At 33.5% G+C, this 23,706-nt stretch overlaps 1 protein-coding gene across 1 annotated transcript in view; it reads right to left on the minus strand.

Moving 5' to 3' along the window:
- Positions 1-1,462: 1,462 nt before the first annotated feature.
- CHMP4C (charged multivesicular body protein 4C) overlaps positions 1,463-23,706 on the minus strand; it is a 40,029-nt gene continuing 17,785 nt past the window's right edge. Inside the window, exons 2-5 of the mRNA XM_051969980.1 lie at positions 7,799-7,976; positions 5,831-5,945; positions 2,510-2,663; positions 1,463-2,255 (exon numbers count right to left, since the gene is read on the minus strand). Of these exons, the coding sequence (XP_051825940.1) occupies positions 2,194-2,255; positions 2,510-2,663; positions 5,831-5,945; positions 7,799-7,976 (509 nt within the window). The 3' untranslated portion in view covers positions 1,463-2,193. The remainder of the gene's footprint in view (positions 2,256-2,509; positions 2,664-5,830; positions 5,946-7,798; positions 7,977-23,706) is intronic.

Consider the following 23,706-nt stretch of genomic DNA (forward strand, 5'->3'; position numbering starts at 1 on the left):
TTGTTTTGATTAATGGCTGTTCCTTTATAATTTCTAATTTTTACCAGACTTGTTAGAATTGTGTATCAAATAGAAGTAAACAAATGTTGAGTGAATGCCTATTGGACTCTCCTACAATTAAAGTTTATGGACCCATGAGAATTATTTCAACTACCAATTAGTTTTTATTTCTAAGTGGCTGTATTCTAGTTTATTGAGGTTGCTTGATTCAAGCAATGATAGATAGATAGATAGATAGATAGATAGATAGATAGATAGATAGATAGATGTACACATGCAAATATATTTTAATCAGTTATAGCTTATATCCTCATGTTTGCATTTCACAATATTACATTTTCCTTTTACTTTAAAATAAAAACATTTACAAATATTTCCTTTTATTTTCAAAATAATTCTCTAATGCCCCCATTCCAAATACTACAAAGCCAGAAGAGCTAGACTGGAGAGCCTCAGAGAGACTTACTATTCTACATCTTAGCTATGTTTCCCAGAAATGCAAATTGAAGGTGAGATACCTGAAGTGAAAAGGCAAGGGACTTCCTTGCCAGGGCTTCTCTCTCCTGGGGTACATTTGCCTGCTCCACAAGCAATGCACCAACAACAGCCACATACTTAAGTCTACTTTCTCCATGGAAACATCTTTGATATCTCCAATCAGTCAGCAACTTTATTTTCCTTCAGGACTTAGAACTTGGCTTTCATACCCCTATATGTACTTAATGCATTAAATCATGTAGTATTCTATCTCACAATTACTACTGTGTCATTTCCACTTTGTATTCAATCATTTCAATCATGTTCAACTCTGCATGACCTTACTTAAGAGTTTTCTTGGCAAGGATACTGGAATGGTTTGCCATTTCCTTCTCCAGCTTATTTTGCAGATAAGGAAACTGAGGTAAACAAGATTAAGTGACTTGATCAGGGTCATACAGGTAATAAGTGTCTGAATCCAGATTTTTTTTGTCTTCCTGACTTCAGACTGACACTCTATTCACTATACCACTTAATCCCCTCATCTCTATTTACCACTCTATAAATTCCAGGGGCCACATTTTATTTAGATTTTGTACATCCCCACACCTAACATAGTGTTATGTATAGAGTGTTTACTCAATACTTTTTTTTAAGTGAAGCATAGTTGAAGATTTCCAAGTAGTTTGTCAAAAAGATCTTTGTGTAATATGAAACTTTTGTGAATGAGGATATAATTTAGACTGCAGAACATCTGCTTGTGTGCTAATAGGGATAAAAAGGAGAAGAGATATAGCTTTCAGTTTTTCAATGTTTAAATCTTCATAAGTACAAATTAACTCATTGATATTACACAAATATGAAGGAATACTGCTAGACAAATTCTGTTAATGATACAATCACATTTAGAATAGCATTTTTCACTTACTATGTTGGTTATAACACATTGATAACTTTAAAAATAAAAACCATAAAGTCTAACATATTGTTTTCACAAGTAATTTTTATTTATATAGATTTACCCTTACATATATTTACAAGGACTACGTTATAATTTTGAAACAAATTTACAAGCATGAATCAAATAAGAACTGAAAAAGAATGAGAATTACTAAAATGAGTACACTGAAACAATAATGTGTCCAAACAGACTGCAAATATTAATACAGCCTCCCAATTCTAAATCATACCCATGAAAACCTGGCCCAACAGCAATCACTGTTAATAATCTATATAATCTACTCTATATTTTGCCTAATTTAAAACATAAATGACATTAAAAGTCAATTTAAAGAATCTTTAAGTTTTTAAATTACTCAAGCGTAATTAGTATATCTACAGACTATATTGGAATTTGATCAAGGATGTACACACTCTTCTAAAGATTATCATATCCCAGACTTCTTTTAGTAGATATTCAAATACCTACATGTGAGTGTACTGACAAGTGTCACACACATATGCCCATGTACATATACATACATACTCTTAAGCCACTTGCAAACTGTTAAATGGCTTCTAACATTTCCACTCCTCAAGTGAAGTATGTGGATTCCTGCATGTCAGAGGTTCATGAACAGAATTTTTAGCAAATAAGGCCTAAAACAATGAAAAATAATCTTTGTATTATAGACCTCAGTATGTATATGAGGGGGGAGAGAAGGTGTAGGTGTGTATTAACCAAACTCCATTCAAAACATTTTTTATAGTTCGGCCTTAAGAAGCCCAAGCTGCCAGCTGTTTTATGTCATCTTCATCTTCTTTCCTCCTGGAAGATGCTATAGTTTAAAAAAAAAAAAAAAGATGTAAATCAGTGATTGATAAGCTGCTGCAAGGATCCAAAAAAAAGCCACACAAAAAAAATTTTAAGTACATATGTTCAAAAAAAGCTTATTAGTTATTTAGATACTTGTCAATCTTTAAGTAATCTCCAGTCCTTTACAATGGAATATGTTTAATATAGGTAGGATATGGGAAAGGTGGTATTTCTTAGGAAACCAATTAATTCCCAAGAGCTTTGCTAGAAGATTACCTGCTCGAGATCGATGTGAAGTAGATGGTACATTTGGCAGCCTACCAGGGTGTGATGGCAATGAGGTTGAGGGCACATTTGGAAGTCTGATATTTGTCATCTTCTTATTTAATTCCTCCTGCTCCAATTCTTCAAGTTCTGCCATCAGTTCATCCTAAGCCCAAGTGAAACAAAGAATAGCAGATTTAATGTCTCAAGAAGTGAGTTGGCTCATATACAATAACAGGAACATCTGCTTTCTAAATTGATATGTGAAAATTCAATGAGATGGAATTTTTATTTTAAAACGAAACTCTTCTTACAACATTGAACAATAATTAAAATGAATATTTTGTGGTTTTGCAAATTTGATGTAGTTAATCTTATGATACTCCAGTAAACAGCCATTCAAATCATTCATGCTAGAGGAACAGATAAACTCACTAGGTTATGGAAAGAGTTTGCACCTGCCTGATAATTTGTTCAGTGGACTACTTCTAACCTTCTATTTAGAAGAAACAATTATAGCAGGCCTGCTATTTGTAGAATGGAAAAGTCAAGTCAAATCCACAAGCATTAGCTATGTGCAAGCAGCTGTGTTGTTAAGTACTAGAGATACAAAGAAAAAAAAAGTCTGTTCTCAAGGAACTCACAGCTTAAAATCACAAAGACGGGTTCAAATCTTGTCTCTGACATAGTAACATGACTAAATTATCTCTCCTCTTTCTTTACTTGAAAAATAGAGTTAATAATGCCTTCCCTGATTATTTCATAAGGTTGTTATAAGGATTATATATAAGCTCTATGAATGTTCCCTATTATCTTCTGAAACTAATGATACATTTATCCTCATCATAACGTATGTAACACAATATTTGTATTCTGGGTGAGTTTGTTTGAAATTACAGCAGGTAGAGCAAAGGATGGTGGTATAAAGTATTATATGTCTAAGAAAAAAAAGGTTGTTCAACTAGCTATATCTCCAATGTTAATATAGTTCTAACCATGAACTTCAGCTCGGTACAGTTCAATCTAGAGTTTTTTTTTCTTCTAATACTGGCCAATATGACATAAAGTAATCCTAATGCACTCTGAGAAACAGGGTTAACTCTTAGGTGTGTATGTTCCTTTAATAAAGGTTTTAGATGGCCTAGGGACTGTCAGACTTAAATGGACTTCAGACTTGCTGTCTGGGGAAATCTATGGACCCTTTTCAAAGTCATGTTTTCAAATGTATAGAATAAAATGCATGGAATTGCAAAAGAAATCAATTACATCAAAATAAAGTTATTAAATTTTGCACAGTAACAGTAAGATTTTGTGATGATCAGCTATGATAGTCTTAGCTCTTCTCAGCAATACAGTGACAATTCCAATAGACTTTGGGTAGGAAAATGTCATCTGCATTGAGAGAAAGAACAATGGAGACTGAATGCAGATCAAAGCATACTATTTTCACCTTCTTTTTAGTTTGGTTTTGTTTCTGCTTTATGTGACTTTTCCCTTTTGTTCTAATTTTTCTTTCCCAACATGACTCATATAGAAATATGTTAAAAATAATTGTACAAATATAATCTATATAAGATTATTTGTTGTCATGGGGAGAAGGGAAGTAAGGGAAGGGGGGAAAAATTGGAACTCAAATATCTTATAAAAACAAATGTTGAAAACTATCTTTACATATGATTGGAAAAAACATGTACTATTAGAATAAAGAAAAGAAATATATTTGTTGGTTTCAAAAGCAAGGTCATGTATTCCTACAATGAGATTATAAGTTTGATCTAAATATATTACCAAAGAATTTCAGTATCCTTAGGGATGCATAATGTCCTAGATCTAATCCATTTAACTTAATGAAGTAAATCCTTCTGAAATGTCCCTAATCTAATCCAAAACACACTGATTTCAGCCAAAACTTCAAACACATATCTATTTGAATGGTTATTTGAAAAAAAAAAAAAAGCCTTTTGTTTAAAAAGGCATAAAATAAAAAAATGGTATAGACACTGGTGAAATATTGGAGCCTACATGTTTTGATAGTATTACTGCAAATGGCATATGGATGAACAACAGACAATACTTATAAGAAAAAGCAGAAGAGTTACTATTTTTTTCCATCAAAAATTACTTCAATGCTTTAATGATCTGTGACTTTGACAATGTACCCAATACAGATTCTACAGTATTTATTTGTTTGATTTCCTCTCCTTTCTCTTCTCCATTTTTTGGCTTCTCAGGCTTCCTTCAAGTCTTAGCTAAAGTCTAGCTTCAGCAAGAAGCCTTTCCCAGTCCTTCTCCTTAGTCCTAGATCCTTCCTTCTAAGATACCTTCAATTTATCCTGGACTTCTGGAGACACTATAATACACACACACACACACACACAAATATATGCACATATAGACACATACATATGGCATTGAAGTATATGTGTGTGTACACAATACATATGTGTATTTGGAACAGAATAAGTGAAATTTTATACTGTAGGGATACCACCATTTCTAATTATCATCTGTGTTTTTATACTAATTAGTTTTAATGGAACATGTTCATTAATAATACCATGCCACATTTATTTTGTTTCATAGTCTAAGAAAAAATAGCTTAACTCTCCAATTCATGATGCTGTTTAACTCTTGAGTCTCCTCTTGGTAGAGTGGCCTAATCTGCATTATGTTTTGTCCAAATGTTAAAGTACTCCTTTCCCCTTAATGGAGTTACTTAGGTTTCATTCACTAAAAGTCCTTAATTTATTTACATAAACACATCCTGATTTGCCCTGATTTTAAGAGTCAAACGCTTAATCTGGCTGTTTGCCAAAATATTTTTTTTCCTAATAAAATACTCCCTGGGATTGTTTTTTTTTCTCTCTTCCTTGCAAAAATAACTCTATAGAAATATGTTGATTTAACATAATAAGGCATAAAAAACAAAGATTTCATTTCAAAGTCAATTAATCTGGGTTCATCATCTGCCTCTGACATGTACTGGCTGTATGGGCTGTGTGACTTGCATGGGCAAGTCATGTCACTGAACATGGACAGGCAAGTCACTTAATTTCACAGTGCTTTAGGAAATTCTCTAAGACTGTAAGTTACAAAGCAGGTACCCATCTGCATTAGTAGAAGGAGTTTTTGTATTCAGAGTTCTTTTTACCAATGAAATTCCAAGTATAGTCCAAAAAAGAAAATTAAAAGTATGTTGAATTGATAAATAATTTAAATCAGAAATAATTTGCATACTCTGAATGTTGAAAAGGTTTCAGATGATAGAACTTTTGAAGCCATTGACATTTACAATGGATTCAGCTGTAATTTTCATTTTGTTGTGTTACTAACCTCATCAAAATCATCACCAAATCCAACTCGCTGAGAAAATGCTTCTGAGATTTCCTGGGCGATATCCTGCTGTTCTGTAATCTCTTGCATCAGATCATCTATTTTGTTAATGTCCCTAGGGAAATAATTTTTTATTGAAATATTTTGACTTTTCAATTTAAAATTATGAATTTAAACATAACTCTACATGAAAAAAATGAACCCATTTACTCTAAAGTCTTTGATATTTTGATATCTCTCCTGTGGTAAGAGCATATAAATAATGTTCATTTTTATAAAACCAACTTTTTAAACTATTTGAATTATAAAAGAAAAACTCTTTATGAACAATAAATCCTCCCAAATGGCCTCTGCATTTAGGTAATGAGGTCATATAAGGATTTAAGAAAGGAAAAAAAGGAAATTTTTTATGATAAAGATCAATTTATTTTGTAGTTAACACAAGGCAAGAAATCCTTTCTTTAGTTTGGTTGAAGAGAAAAAGCAGAGAAATTAAATATGAATCTTTTATGACATAACATCATTTGGGGAATTCAGTTTTTGTGGGGAGGGGATAGGGTTGAGGACTGTTGCTATAGGTTACCAAGTACCATTCCACTTAAGTGACATCATGAATGGTAGTTCTTGTAGTCATTACCAGGAAGCATCTACTAATAGAAACAGATGCAAGAGTGCAAGAAATGTCCTAGACAAGATACCTATCACTCAGTTACCTTAATTAATTGTATAGGCCTCTTAGTAGTCACTATGCCACTAGTAAGTTTACTACAGATGCTAAAGAGGCCATCTTTGGATCTATGACCTGGAGATCTGATGATCTCTGAATGATCTCAGCATTCATAATACTATATGGATCTATAGGTGGATCAGGACACATTATATGTTAAGAGCTTTCAAGTCTCTAGCTCCCCTACAAGGGACTTGACAACCTGAAGCCTGACAATTATCTACATGCTATGGCTACCAAATTAATTCTACATAACCCTAGATGTAAATCATGTACTTGGCAAACCTGAATAGGTCTAAAGATTTTTTAATTCAATTAACTGTATGTTAAAAGGAAATTATTATTCTTTTCATCTCAAAATTATAAAATGTTTGGGAATAACCATGGAAGCATGGGAGAAGGAGGCAGGAAGGGGATAATATTTGACTTAGGAAATGAATTAAAATATAGAGGGCAACCTAGAGCAATACTAAATTTGGACATCGTCAGGGAAGGAATGGAAGTTAGCTGTTGTCTATAATTGCAATATTTATCTTCTAATTATAGTATCTATTTTAGAATAAAGCATGCACTAATGTCATTAGAATATTCTGACTTTGATAAATAAGTAGAATGTTTTCTCCATGATTGTCAAAATGGCAAGTCAAACTGATTGTTAAAGAAGTTATCATGTCTAATCATGGGCAGATCCCAGCTTTCCCTTTTCTCTCCTCTTCTCCTATTTTGTGGTACCAGAAATATCTTCTCTAAGGTAATCTAAGTTTTTTTTTTACTCTGGACTCTCTCTCTCTAGCTCTCCTCTCCACCAAAATATGCTCTGAAAAAAAGGATATCACTCATATATATCCTAGTATGAAGTTAAATGTGTGTGTTTCTTTTTTCAATATTTAGATGTCAAAGCTTATCTGTAATCACAAAATGTTTCTGTCCCCACTTCCCATTGCTCAAAGTAATTTCTTTCAGCAAAAAAGTGTAGATTATTCCTGGCCTCTGAAATAAAACCATACACTAGGCAACTTTCTAACCCATTGAGGCATAATGGGAGCTCTGAAATCTGCTATTTTCCCCCTCCTAATAGAGTATTTAATTCAGGATGTACTGCATTGGGTTTATTGGAAAATATGTCAGATCACCTCAGCACAGATGTACTCCATTCTGCTTAAAATTAGCCACTTGTCCTCCCTAAGAATAATTTCCAGAGGAGGGAATGCTGGCTGGGAAAGAAATTCAAAACCACTCACATATTTTCATGAACTGCTTTCATAGCTTTTGCAGCAAAGCCCATGTTCCTCAACACTTCTGTGTTGGTATGGGAATTTTCCAGGGCTTCTCTCTGGAACTCAATGGTGGAAAGTGTGCCATCAATCTGAGTTAAGTGTTTCTCAAGCCTCTTCTTTCTCTTTAGTGCCTGTAATGCCGCTACATAAATAAAAAGTCAAGTTTAGAAAGCCAGAGGTGGATTTATCCATTCAAGAACTATGGATTGAGTGCTTACCCAGTGCCTAAGCACTGAGTGGATTCAGTAATCAGAGTATGAAGACATTTGGGGAAAAAAACTGAACTTTTTTCACCATAACTTCTATTTCAAAGGGAAAGGAACTAGAATTGTTGACATATTGGGATATGGGATTCTCAGATATGGAAATTCAATCTATCAGTGCAAGTCAGGACTCTCCAATAGAGTTACCTAGGAAACTGAAGGTGATATGACCCATCCAGGATCATATAGTCACTGTGTCAAAAGCAGACTGGAGTCATGTCTCTGGTTTTGAGATTGGATCTCTTTCTACTACACCTCTCACAATATTCCTCCATTTCACAGAACGATAGATTTAGAGTTGGAAAGTGCCTTAGAGGTCATCTAATGTAATTCAGTAATTTTGCAGATGAGGAAATTGAGGCTCAAAGAAGTTAATGACTCATCTCAGATAACACAAGTAGTAAATGTTGTTGCTGAGGTTCAAACCCAGCACTCTTTGCACCACACCATGCTTCCTCTTAGTCCCTGCCTTCATTCATGTTATTCTTGCAAAGAATTAGCAAATAAAAAGCATGAGGGAGCAAGTCTTTTTTTCCATAAAAGATCCAATGGAAAAGACACTTCATAGCTCATAGACTTTATCTTGGTTCCATTAATATGCATATTCCTTCCACAAATGCATATCACACACCTCCTTTGCGTTAGTAGACCATCTTTCTTGAGTTGCTAAAACCAAAAAATTTTTATCACCTGATAGCCAATATTTAGCTTCTCTGAAATTAGGTAGATTAGTATTTAGACAAGAGACAAGCTTGTAAACTTGGAATCTGTAGATTCCAAAGAATAGACTTTTCTTAGATGAGCCAAATAAAAGCTTTTTGTTGTTTTTTGTTGTTATTATTGGGATGATTTTCTTCATTAGGACTTCCCTAACCCAAGAAAATAAGTCTTGATTTTTTTTGAAGCCTTTATGCTTTAACTGGATATATCCAAGACTACAAATACAGAGAAGGATCAAAGGATCATAGGTTTAAATTCATAAGGATCTTTAGGGTCAAATTCAACCCTTTTCTTTTACACATGAGGGAGATTGAAGCACAGTAAGACTAAGTACCCTTAGTCCAAGGGTCACAATCTCTTGGGCAGAATTTGAGTCTAGGTATTTTAAATTTCAAGTGCAAGATCCTACCTCCTAGTTAGACTATAATAATGATAGGATATAACATATATATCAATATAATCATAGAATATAATAACAATCGGGGCAGCTAGATGGTGTAGAGGATAGAGCACTAGCCCTGAAGTCAGGAGAACCTGAGTTCAAATCTGGCCTATATGATCCTGGGCAAGTTACTTAATCCTAATTGCCTCAGAGAAAAAAAAAAAAACATAAAAATAACAATAGCATTTAAATAGTACTTATTTAAGGTTTACAAAGTTCTTTCCAAATAATATCTTATTTCATCTTCACAACAACCCTGGGAGTTGGGTGCTATTTGTTATGACAAAACTGAAGCAGGCAGAAATTAAGTGACTTGCCCAAGATCATAGCGTTAATAAGGATCTAAAAATTCAGGACTTTCTGGCTTCTCTCCACTGTGCCACTTTGGTGCTGTCACAAAAAGGACACCTAGAGCAGCACCCGATCCATCAACTACTGTTAGAAATCTTACAAGGTGTTAAGTCACTGGAATTGATAGAGACAATGCTTATGTACTTAGTACTTATTAGAGTTCACATCTTTTACACCTTTAAGATTCACACCTTTAAGAGAGCATATATAAGCTAGGAGCCTCAACCAGGATGCACTTCGGGAGATTTACAAGTCAGGATTCAGTCGAGGAGATTCACAAGTCTAACACAGAAGCCCACAAGCCCGCTCTTATAGGCAATTAGATTCATTCCATTTTCCACTTTGTGCTGATTGGAGGCTTTGGATTCGGAGGGAGCTAAAAGCTGAAGCTGGAAGAGATAAAGGACTAGCAGTAAGAGCTATCGGAACCAAGGAGAGAGATAGGCCTCTAAGAAAGCTAACCAGGATATTTTTGAAGGAAACAATAAAGGATTTGGACTTTAATCCCTAGCTGCATTTGGGGTGATTACACTGAACTGAAATGAAGGCTGCTCCCAGAAGCCCCCCCAAAAACCTGCTCCCAGAGAACATTAGATTTAAAAGAAGAACATTACAACTATGGCAGCAGCTGACACAAATTGGAACAGGGGAGAGCTACAACTAGGGATGGTGAATGATCCTGCAAGAGGTGATGTTTGTGTATTATAACACCATGTTCTTGTTCTCTCCCAAATTATTATTCCAAAACAACAACAACAACAACAACAACAATTAGGGAGTGCTCAGAAAATTCAAATGCTTTGTAGAGATTTGTGGGATTTTACCCTAGAGCAATTGTTCTTTTATCTCTGATGTCAGACACAAGGCTCCAATTAAGTGAAATGGATTAGAAAATAAAAAGTTGCTAACATGGAAGGTTCCAGGCAAAGAAGTTTCCAGAAAATTGAGAAATCAGGAGAAAGGGACATTTCCAAAGCAAAGATAGCTTGTTGCAAGAAAATTTAGGTCACCAAAATCAGAGGTTTTTAAGATTATCACACTGAGATCAACTATGATTAGACTTGGTTCTTCTCAGAGGTTCAGTGATTCAAGGCAATTCCAATAAACTTTGGATGGAAAACACCATCCACATCTAAAAAGAGAACTATGGAAACTGAATATAGATCAACACATACTATTTTAACCTTTTTGTCTTGTATTTTTCCCTTTGTGTTTTGATTTTCTCTCCCAACATAAAACAAATGGAAACATGTAAAAAATGAAAGTACATGTATAATAAAAAATTGTTTTTACATATAATGAAAAAATTAAAATAAAATAACAAAAAGTTGAGCTTAAAAAAAAGATTACCACATTTATTTAAGTAAGAAATATAGATATTGTATTAAAAACAAAAGGAAAAGATGCACTCTTTTCTCCCTCCCCCCCCCAAAAAAAAATTCTTTCTAGGAGATATTCTAGATTCCATTCAGACAAAATCCAGACCTAGATTTTTTTTATATTTATAAAAAATAATACATTGATCCAAGATTCTAGAATAGATATTTAAAAGGATAAATATAAATAAATATACTTATATAAATATTGAGCATATTTATATAAATAAAAAATCAGAAAATGGATACATAGACTCACAAGATCTTAGTATTATAAAGGATCTTAGAAGTCATTTACTTATCTAGCTTAACTTTCCACCCCTTCAAGAATTTCCTCTGTAGTATCTAACAGATGATCTTCAGATGAATATCTTTTGATTGAAACTAACAAGAATCCACATAATAAAGCTAGAATGAGAAGCCTGTGAGAAAACCTATGAGGTTGAAAAAGTCTATCTTCAAAGGTGCTCCTTTTTTCTTTTAACCCTTTCTTCCTTCCACTTCCTTGAAACCCTAAAGCTGAGCCCTTGCTCCTCTGGAACTTCCATCATTCCACTCTCTTGAGATCTACTCTTCCCAATAATGAATGCCCCATGTCCTTTTGGACCCCCTTTGCCCTATAAAAATTTAATGGTATTGTATACCATTCTCTTTAGACCTTGTTTTTGCCAATTTTAGCCACATTATTTACTCTTCAGTCTCACTTCCCTCATCTGTGTCTGATCTATCTATAACAAAATGCAATTTGGAAACTTTGGGACTTCCCTGTGTGGCACAAAAAAACAAACAAACAAAAAACCTGACAACTTAAAATGGAAAGTCAGTAATATAAACTAAATTATAACTTCACAAATTATAATAATCTACAAATCTACTCTTCTATAAACAGAATACTAATACTTATGCTTGAATCTAGAAAACAGAACTATATTAAGAGCATGTCAGTTTATATTTATTACCCCTAGCAGAGAGAGAAAGAATGCATTTGAATGACAAATATTTTGATTTACTACAAAGATAGACTATAGTGAAATTTCTGGTGCCTGAATGAGCTTAAAATATTTTAATTTTCCATTCTTTATAAACATGTCATAGAACTTTTTGGTTATTAATTAAATTTCCATATTTGCACCTTTGATATTTTGTGGCATGTCATGTTCAGCAATAATGGCATTGCAGTATAAATACAGTAGTCACTATCTATAAGCTTCCTTCCTTTAAGCTTAACAGAAAAGCAGCACTTCACTGCAGCAATTATCTAGAAAAGAAATGCAATATCTGTGTCAAACACCAGGTGGTGCTCTCTGAGTTTGTGACTGCTGACCCACAGTCCTAAACCTAAAGTTACAGCAATAGGTTCTTGGTGCCCCAGTTCTTCATGACAAGGAAGTCAAACATCTCCAAGGCAACTGAAGGAAACTAGGAATTCTAAGAGGCCCAAATGAGGAGGAAGAGAGCCTTAGAAAGATAGGGCACAACCAGTATAAAATCATAAAACAGAAAAAAATGGAGAGGATTTTGGAAAAATAGTGAAATAAGACAGGAAACACTGGGTTCTCCAAATTTCTCCAACAAATAAGATCAAATATCATCTCAAATTAAATTTTACACAGTAGAAATAATTAAAACTTTGGGTAAACTGCATACTTTTTGACCCAGCAATACTACTATTATGTCTGTATCCCAAGAAAACATTTAAAAAGGAATAAAGGACCTACGTGTGAAAAATATTGATAACAGTGCTTTTCACAGTGGCAAATTTTGGAAATTGAGGGGATGCCCATTAATTGGGGAATGGCTAAACAAGCTATGGTATATGAATGTAATGGAATACTACTGTACAATAAGAAATGATGAACAGGCTGACTTCAGAAAAACCTAAAAAGACTTGTATGAACTGATGCTAAGTGAAATGAGCAGAACCAGGGAGATATTGTGTGTAAAATCAGCAATGATTACAAAATAGTAATGATCAGCTATGATTGACCCAACTCTTCTCAGAAGCACAAAGATTCAAGACAAGTGCAAAGGATTCATGAAAGGAAATGCTATCTATAACCTGATTAAAAAAAAAAAAACTGATGGACTCTGAATATAGAATAAAGCATATTTTCCCACTTACTTTATTCTTTATTGTGACTTTCCTCTCTCCCTTTATCTGTTTCTTTTTTTTTCACAATTATGAGTAATATGGAAATATGTTTACATGATAGCACATGCATAAACTAAATCAAAATGCCTACCATTTTCAGAAGAGGGAAAGGGAAGGAGAGAGGGGAAAAAAATTTAGAACTCAAAATCTTGTAAAAATGAATACTAAAAATTTTCTTGAAAATGGGGGAAAAACATAAAATACTATTAAAGAAAAAAAGTTGGGATAAAATAGTTATCCTCCTAAGATAATTTGGGAGAACCTTAGGAAGTTTGGCCCAAATGAAGTCCAAATACTTTCAGGAGACTGCTAAATCAACAAACAGGAAGTCTGGTTGGGGGAAGGGGAGCAGCTGGGTCAGGAGGCAGCCTCAGCTTCAGAACTTTTACCTCATAGACTATGGGGATTGGATAGCTGAATAAGGGCAGATTGAAGGACCCTCTGCTATTGTGGGATGCTAGGCCCATTTGTACTGACAGGGTACAGTCCTGGACTGTGGGTGAGAAGGAGCAAGCACATGTAGAAGAGTAAAGGGGACCCTGCTGGGGAAGAACAGAATCTCTAGTTTTGGTTCCAGGGCAGAAGGGGAGAGCTGAAATTTTCAGTCATAACAGAGGCCACAGCGACCAAGTATGTTTGCAGTGACAGCATTATTGGAAATCCTACCAATGGTTCAATTCTTAGTATGACAATATAATATTAATTTCTCTCACTCCTCAGTGTCTCCTAATTGTCTACCAATCCCCTCCAGTCATCTCTCATCTGCACCTAATTATTCCCCAATTGCCTCCTCCAACAAGAAATCAGTACTTTAATTCGTTCATCTTGTTTTTTCATTCCCTGAAAACTATGTTAACTAGGAAAAGACAAAAGTTCTGGATTCTTGTCCAAGAGGTTTGAACCCAAAAGTTTGTTTTGAAAACTGCATGCACTGTTAAAGAAATCATTTAACTGGATGATACTTGGTTTCTTTATTTCGGTGAGCACTTCTCCCCCCCAAAAAAAAAATTCTGGCATAATTTATCAGAGATAAATGCATAGGTATATTTTAATGTCCAACATGACAGAAGTACCAAGCATTTTTATGCCATAACATAACAGAAATTCACTTTAATGTATCAAAGGATCTAAGGATACTATGGGCACTCCCTCCATTGGTCCAGATCATCATCTCCATGCCTTCTCATATTGTACAATTCTTTTTTTTCTCATTTGATTTTTTATTTTAATATTTTATTATTTTTTAATTACATGTAAAGATGGTTTTCAATATTAATTTTTCTAAGATTATGAGTTCTGATTTTTTTTTCTCCTTCTCTTCTCCCTCACTATGCTAGAAAGCAATCTCATATAGGTTATACATGTACATTCATTTTTAACATATTTCCTGAGTTTTGTTGGGAAATAAAAATAAGAACAAAAAAGAAAAATCACAAGAAAGAAAAAAAAACCTTAACTAAACACTAAACACTAAAAAAGTGTGTTTTAATCCACATTCAAGCTCCATAGTTCTCTGGATGCAGATAAAATTTCCCATTCAAAAGTTATTGGAATTGCCTTGGATCACTGAATTGTTGAGAAGAGTTAAATCTAGCATAGTTAATCATCACATAATCTTGCTGTTGCTGTATACAATGATCTCCTGGTTCTGCTCATTTCATTTAGCATCAGTTCATGTAACTCTTTCCAGGATTTCTGAAATCAGTCTCTTCATCATCTTTTATAGAACAATAGTATCCCATTACATTTATATACCATAACTTATTCAACCATTCCTCAGTTGAAAGACATCCACTCATTTTCCAATTTTTTGCCACCACAAACATTGCTGCTACAAATATTTTTGCCTCTTTTGAGATCTCTTTGGAATACAGTCCCAGGAGTGACTCTGCTTGGGTATAATTCTAAATTGCTCTCAGCAGTTCATGGAACCTATACAAAAACTGACTACATATTAGGACATAAATTTAATTTTTAAAATTTATTTATTATTAATTTATTTATTAATATTAATTTAAATAATTAATTTAATTAACAAATTAGGGCTTAAATTTAAATGCAGGAAGGCAGAAATAGTAAATGCTTTCTTTTCAGATGACGATGCAACAAAAACTACATTCAACAAAAAGTTAGGGGTAAATAGACCAAAAAGTAATTGGAAACTAAATAATCTCATCTTAAAGAATGATTGGGTGAAATAGCAAATTATAGACACAATCAATAATTTCACTCAAGATAATGACAACGATGAGACATCATAACAAAATTTGTGGGATGCAGCCAAAGAAGTAATAAGGGAAAGTTTTATATCCTTAGAGGCTTACTTGAATAAAATAGAGAAAGAGAAGATAAATGACTTGGGCTTGCAACTTAAAAAGCTAGAAAAAGACCAAATTTAAAACCTCCAATCAAATACTAAACTTGAAATTCTAAAATTAAAAGGAGAAATGAATAATATTGAAAAAAACTATCGAACTAATAAATAAAACTAAGAGTTGGTTTTATGAAAAAAACAATAAACTTGATAAACCTTTGGTAAATCTGATTAGAAAAAGGAGAGAGGAAAATCAAATTAGTAGTCTTTTTTTTTAAATTTTATTTTATTTAATAATAACTTTATATTGACAGAATCCATGCCAGGGTAATTTTTTTTACAACATTATCCCTTGCACTCGTTTCTGTTCCAATTTCCACATACACACACTCCCTCCACACCCTCCCCTAGATGGCAAGCAGTCCTATTTATGTTAGATATGTTGCAGTCTATCCTAGTTACAATATATGTTTGCAGAACTAAACAGTTCTCTTGTTGTACAGGGAGAATTGGATTCAGAAGGTAAAAATAACTCGGGAAGAAAAACAAAGATGCAGATAGTTCACATTCGTTTCCCAGTGTTCTTTCTTTGGGTGTAGCTGCTTCTGTCCATCATTTATCAATTGAAACTCAGTTAGGTCTCTTTGTCAAAGAAGTCCACTTCTATCAGCATACATCCTCATACAATATCGTTGTTGAAGTGTATAATGATCTCCTGGTTCTGCTCATTTCACTTAGCATCAGTTCATGTAAGTCTCACCAAGCCTCTCTGTATTCATCCTGCTGGTCATTTCTTATAGAACAATAATATTCCATAACATTCATATACCACAATTTACCCAGCCATTCTCCAATTGATGGGCATCCATTCAATTTCCAGTTTCTAGCCAAGTAGTCTTAAAAATGAAAAGGGAGAACTTTCCACCAATGAAGAGGAAATTAAAGAAATAATAAGGAGTTAGTTTGCCCAATTTTATGCCAATAAATTTGATAACCTAAGTGAAATGGATGACTACCTCCAAAAATATAGGCTTCCCAGATTAACAGAGGAGGAAATAAATTGCTTAAATAGTCCCATTTCAGAAAAAGAAATAGAACAAGTTATTAACTCCCTAAGAAAAAATCCCCAGAACCAGATGGATTTACATGTGAATTCTACCAAACATTTGAAGAACAATTAGCCCCAATGCTATATAAACTATTTGAAAACATAGGGAATGAAGGAGTCCTATCAAATTCCTTTTATGACAAAGACATGGTACTGATACCTAAACCAGGTAGGTTGAACACAGAGAAAGAAAATTATTGACCAATCTCTCTAATGAATATTGATGCTAAAAGCTTAAATAAGATGTTAGCAAAAAGACTACAGAAAATCATTCCCAGGATAATACACCATGATCAAGTAGGATTTATATCAGGAATGCAGGGCTGGTTCAATATTAGGAAAACTATATAATTGGCCATATTAATAACCAAATTAATAAAAACCATACGATCATCTCAATAGATACAGAAAAAGCATTTGATAAAATCCAACATCCATTCCTATTAAAAACACTTGAGAGTATAGGAATAAATGGACTTTTCCTTAAAATAGTCAGTAGCATCTATTTAAAACCATCAGTAAGCATCATATGTAATGGGGACAAACTGCAACCATTCCCAATAAGATCAGGAGTGAAACAAGGTTGCCCATTATCACCATTACTATTCAATATTGTATTAGAAATGCTAGCTTTGGCAATAAGAGTTGAGAAAGAGATTAAAGGAATTAGAATAGGTAATGAGGAAAACAAATTAACACTCTTTGCTGATGATATGATGGTATCCTTAGAGAACCCCAGAGATTCTTCTAAATAATCCACACCTTTAGCAAAGTTGCCGAATACAAAATAAACCCACATAAGTCATCAGCATTCTTATATATCACTAACAAAATTCAACAGTTAGAGTTATAAAGAGAAATTCCATTTAAAGTAACTACTGATCATATAAAATACTTAGGAATCTATCTGCCAAGGAAAATCATAAACTTTATGAGCAAAACTACAAAACACTTTCTACATAAATTAAGTCTGATCTAACCAATTGGAAAAATATTAAATGCTCTTGGATAGAGTGAGCACATATAATAAAGATGACAATACTACCTAAACTAATCTATTTATTTAGCACTATACTAACCAGACTTCCCCAAAATTATTTTAATGACCTAGAAAAAATAACAACAAAGTTAATATGGAAAAACAAAAGGTCAAGAATTTCAAGGGAATTAGTTGTACCAGATCTAAAATTATATTATAAAGCAGCAGCTGCCAAAACCATTTGGTATTGGCTAAGAAATAGACTAGCTGATTAGTGGAATAGGTTAGGTTAGGTTCAAAGGACAAAACAGACAATAACTTTAATAATCTAGTGTTTGACAAACCCAAAGACCCCAGTTTTGGGGATAAGAGCTCATTATCTAACAAAAATTGCTGGGAAAATTGGAAATTATTATGGCAGAAACTAGGCATTGAAACTTAACACCATATACCAAGATAAGGTCAAAATGGGTCCATGATCTAGGCATAAAGAATGAGATTATAAATAAATTAGAGGAACACAGGATAGTTTACCTCTCAAACCTGTGGAAAAGGAAGGAATTTATGACCAAAGAAGAATTAGAGATCATTATTAATCACAAAATAGAAAATTTTGATTATATCAAATTGAAAAGTTTTTGTACAACCAAAACTAATGCAGACAAGATTAGAAGGAAAGCAATAAACTGGGAAAACATTTTTACAGTCAAAGGTTCTGATAAAGGCCTCATCTCCAAAATATATAGAGAATTGACTCTAATTTATAAGAAATCAAGCCATTCTCCAATTGATAAATGGTCAAAGGATATGAATAAACAATTCTCAGATGAAGAAACTGAAACTATTTCTAGCTATATGAAAAGTTGCTCCAAGTCACTATTAATCAGAGAAATGCAAATTAAGACAACTCTGAGATACCACTACACACCTGTCAGATTGGCTAGAATGACAGGGAAAGATAATGGGGAATGTTGAAGGGGATGTGGGAAAACAGGGCTACTGATACATTGTTGGTGGAATTGTGAACACATCCAGCCATTCTGGAGAGCTATGTTCAAAAAGTTATCAAACTGCGTATACCCTTTGATCCAGCAGTGTTACTACTGGGCTTACATCCCAAAGAAATCTTAAAGAAGGGAAAGGGACCTGTATGTGCAAGAACATTTGTGGCAGGTCTCTTTGTAGTGGCCAGAAACTGGAAACTGAGTGGATGCCCATCAATTGGAGAATGGCTGAATAAATTGTGGTATGTGAATATTATGGAATATTATTGTTTGGTAAGAAATGACCAGCAGGATGATTTCAGAAAGGTCTAGAGAGACTTACATGAACTGATGCTAAGTGAAATGAGCAGGACCAAGATAAGGTCAAAATGGGTCCATGATCTAGGCATAAAGAATGAGATTATAAATAAATTAGAGGAACACAGGATAGTTTACCTCTCAAACCTGTGATCACTATGTACTTCAACAACAATACTATATGATGACCAATTCTGATGGACATGGCCATCTTCAGCAATGAGATGAACCAAATCAGTTCCAATGGAGCAGTAATGAACTGAACCAGCTACACCCAGTGAAAGAACTCTGGGAGATGACTAAGAACCATTACATTGAATTCCCAATCCCTATATTTTTGCCTGCCTGCCTGCGTTTTTTATTTCTTTCACAGGCTAATAGTACACTATTTCAAAGTCTGATTCTTGCTGTACAGCAAAATAACTATTAAGACATGTATACTTATAGTATATTTAATTTATATTTTAAAATATTTAACATGTATTGGTCAACCTGCTATTGGGGGGAGGGAATGGGGGAAAGGAGGGGAAAAAAGTGGGACAAAAGGTTTGGCAATTGTCAATGCTTAAAAATTGCCTATGCATATAACTTCTAAATAAAAAAGGTATAATTTTAAAAAAAAATGACCAGCAGGATGATTTCAGAATTTCAGAAAAGCCTGGAGAAACTTACATGAACTGATGCTGAGGGAAATGAGCAGGACCAGGAGATCACCATATACTTCAACAACAATACTATATGATGATCAATTCTGATGGACCTAGCCATCTTCAGCAACGAGATGAGCCAAATACAGCTCCAATAGAGCAGTAATGAATTGAACCAACTACACCTAGAAAGAACTCTGGGAGACGATTATGAACCGTTACATGAAATTCCCAATCCCTATATTTTTGTTAGCCTGCATTTCTGATTTCCTTCACAGGCTGATAGTACACGATTTCAAAGTCCGATTCTTTTTGTATAACAAAATAACCGTTTGGACATGTATATTTATATTGTATTTAATTTATATTTTAACATATTTAACATGTATTGGTCAACCTGCCATCTGGGGGAGGGGATGGGAGAAGGAAGGGAAAAACTGGAACAAAAGGTTTGGCAATTGTCAATGCTATAAAATTACCCATGCATATAACTTGTAAATAAAAAGCTATAATTAAAAAATAAAAAAAGAATAGCTGGATCAATTCACTGCTTTACCAACAATACATTAATGAACCAGTTTTGCCACATTCCCTCCAACATTTATCATTATATTTTCTATCACATTAGCCAATCTTAAAAATGTGAGCAGTATCTTGGAGTTGTTTTAATCTGCATTTCTCTAATCAATAGTGATTTAGAGTATTTTTTCATAAGATAGATGGTTTTAATTTCTTCATCTGAAAATTGTCTGTTCATATCATTTGACGATCAATTAGGGAATGACTTGATTCTTATAAATTTGTCTGTTTTCCATATATCTTAGAAACACTGACTTTAAATTTTTTCCCCTCAGTTTTCTGCTCCCCTTCTAATATTGGCTATATTGGTTTTGTTTGTGCAAAAATTTTTTCATTTAATGTAATCAAAATTATCCATTTTGTATTTCATAATGTTCTCTATTTCTTGTTTGGTCATAAATTTCTCCCTTCTCCAAAGGTTTGACAGGTAAACTATTCTTTACTCTTCTAGTCTGCTTATAGTATCACCTTTATGTTTAAATCATGTACCCATTTCCACCTTAATCTTGGTATAGAGTGTGAGATGTTGGTTTATGTGTAGTTTCTGCCATGCTATTTTCTAGTTACCAAGCAATTTTTGTCAAATAGTGAGATCTTATCCCAGAAACTGGAGTCTTTGGCTTTATCAAACAGTATCATCTTGTGCAATTCTTGTTCATATACTTTCATACATCCTCCGTTGAAATGCAACCTATCCCTCAATTAAAAATATGGACATTTGTTTTAGGGAGCACTTGGGGGCCATTAAAAACATGCAGTTACTCAGTGGAATAATGAGAAGACTACTAGACATATAGTCAGAGGACTTAGTTTCAAATCCATGTTCTGCAATTTATTATCTGTCTGACTTTGAGCAGGTGATTTATTTCCACATGCACAAAATAAGAACACTGGACAAGGTGACCTGTAAGGGCTTTTTAGCTCTACATCTACAGTCTTTTTTTTTTTTTAATCTTAGACCTGAAAAGAATTTTATGTATCTTGTCATCCATTTTTGCCATTTTACAAATAAGAAAACTTGGGCCTCCCAAAGTTAAATGGCCTGACTCAACATAAAACTCTTGTTTTCTCCAAAACAGATCTTTTCTTCTGTCTTTCCTTTTTTTTCTTTTCTTTTTTTTTCTTTAAATAACTTTTTATTGACAGAACCCATGCCAGGGTAATTTTTTATAGCATTATCCATTGTACTCACTTCTGTTCCGATTTTTCCCCTCCCTCCCTCTACCCCCTCCCTCAGATGGCAATCAGTCCTTTACATGTTGAATAGGTTACAGTATATCCTAGATACAATATATGTGTGTAGAACCGAACAGTTTTCTTGTTGCACAGAGAGAACTGGATTCAGAAGGTATAAATAACCTGGGAAGAAAAACAAAAATGCAAGCAGTTTATATTCATTTTCCAGTGTTCTTTCTTTGGGTATAGCTGCTTCTGTTCATCCTTGATCAATTGAAATACATCTACAGTCTTATAATTATATTTCACTCCATGTCTAGTTCCTTGTCCATCATTAATGTTTGTCATCAAAATATATATGTGTGTGTATCTATGTAATATACATGTATATGTGCATATACATACATATAAAATACATACTGATGGATAAGTAAATAATAGAATCAGTAGAATAACAACAAAAAATAGAAATAGCAGAATCCTCTATTTTCTCTCATTAGACTGAATGAGTGACTATAAAGATGTAGTTATTTGTAGATTTGTGAAAATCAATCTTTTCCTATTTATATCTTTATAAAAATTTTCTCAATACATGTTTAGATCATTCTCATAAAGATGTTATAGGGATGGGAAAATAGGAAGATGGGTCAGTAGTTACCGATGCTTTCTCAGTCAGCTTTTTGTTGCAACTTATATCACAATTCCTGCAAAAACAAACTATATACACATCATTTAAAATAACTGAGAAGCTAAGGCTGTTACCTAACAAACACTGAGATACTGGTATATCATGCCATATACCTGATGTGGTACTTTAGAGATTTGGTCTGAGAATAATGTAATATCAGAATAAGCAGAGCTATTTTTCTGAAATTTAACCTTAGGGGGACTCTAGTACTTTGTAAATAATGGGCACTTCATAAATCACCAAATTAACAACAACAACAACAACCACCAAAAAAAAAAAAAAAAAAAAAAAAACACTCACTAAAAGGGAGAGAAAAAAATACACACCATAATTGAGGTAAGGAATATAGTGCCCCCTAGAGTCAAAGGCCAGGGTGATGAAAATAGAAGATTGGGAAGATACTCTTGGGGGAACAACAATAAATGGCATTTTAGTCATATATAGGCAAGCTTGGGAAAATAGAATCACAGTTGCAGAGAAGCTAAAAGCAGAATATGAAGACATGTTTCTTTATCTGAACCAATTCTAGTATAAATGTTATAATGAATTCAGTCAATCAACCAACCAATAATCATTAAGTTTCCACTATATGTTAGGCTTTGTGCTAAATGCCAGGGTTACAAAAACAAAAACAAAGCAGTCCTTGTACTCATTATAAGTACACATATAAGGAAATATAAACGCATTTTAAAAAGCAGACATTAATCTTGGAGGGGAAAGCACTAGCAGCTGGTTAGACTAGAAATTTGAATAAGGTAGAGTTTCAGCTAAGTGTTGGAGGAAACGAGGGTTTTCATGAGGAACAGCTAAAGAAAATGAGAACATTACAAATATGGGCACAACCTGTATAAAGACATGAAGAAAAATGACACAATAGGTATGAGGAATAACAAGTAGCTCTAAACAACTAGAAGCCCAGATTGTGAAAAAATTCAAATTTCTTTTTATTTTCAAAATATAGTTTTTAACATCCACCCTTGCAAAATCTTGTGTTCCAAATTTTTTTCTCCCTCTCTGTCCTCCACCCCCTCCCTTAGATGGCAAGTAATCCAATATATGTTAAATATATGTAAATCTTGTATATATATTTCCAAAATTATCATGCTGTACAAAAAAAAAAAATCAGATCAAAAAGAAAAAAATGAGGAAATAAAAACAAAAGGAAACAACAATAAAAAAGTTAAAATACTATGCTGTGGTCCACACTCAATCCCCATAAAACTCTCTCTGGTGCAGATGACTCTCTCCATTATAAGTCCAGTAGAACTGGCCTGAATCACCTCACTGCTGAAGAGAGCCACGTCCATTAGAATTGATCATCCTATAATCTTCTTGTTGCTCTGTAAAATGTTCTCTTAGTTTCACTCACTTCACTTAGCATCAGTGCATGTAAGTCTCTACAGGCCTTTCTGAAATCTCCTGCTAATTGTTTATTATAAATAAATGATTATATATAAAATAAATGATTACTGAGATAGTGTATTTTTTGAGATTTATTACTCTTTTTAGAAGTTTAGGTATAGAAATTCATTAGATTGTAAACTTTTTTAAGGCAAGGGCTATTTTTTTTGCTTCTTTTTGTAGTTATAGCATTTAGCACAGTACCTGACTCATAGTAGATAGGACTTAACAAAGTTTATTGATTAACTAAAAAGGAGAAGAGATATAAAAGGTTGAGGAAGATGCAAAAATCAGAAAGTTTGTTATTTTGGTTTTGTTTTGTTTTGTTTTGTTTTTTAGGATTTGGAAGATACGACAGTGACTGCAGGAAAGGAA

The sequence above is a fragment of the Antechinus flavipes genome, chromosome 1 (assembly GCF_016432865.1).
Source record: "Antechinus flavipes isolate AdamAnt ecotype Samford, QLD, Australia chromosome 1, AdamAnt_v2, whole genome shotgun sequence".
NCBI classification, from domain to species: domain Eukaryota; kingdom Metazoa; phylum Chordata; class Mammalia; order Dasyuromorphia; family Dasyuridae; genus Antechinus; species Antechinus flavipes.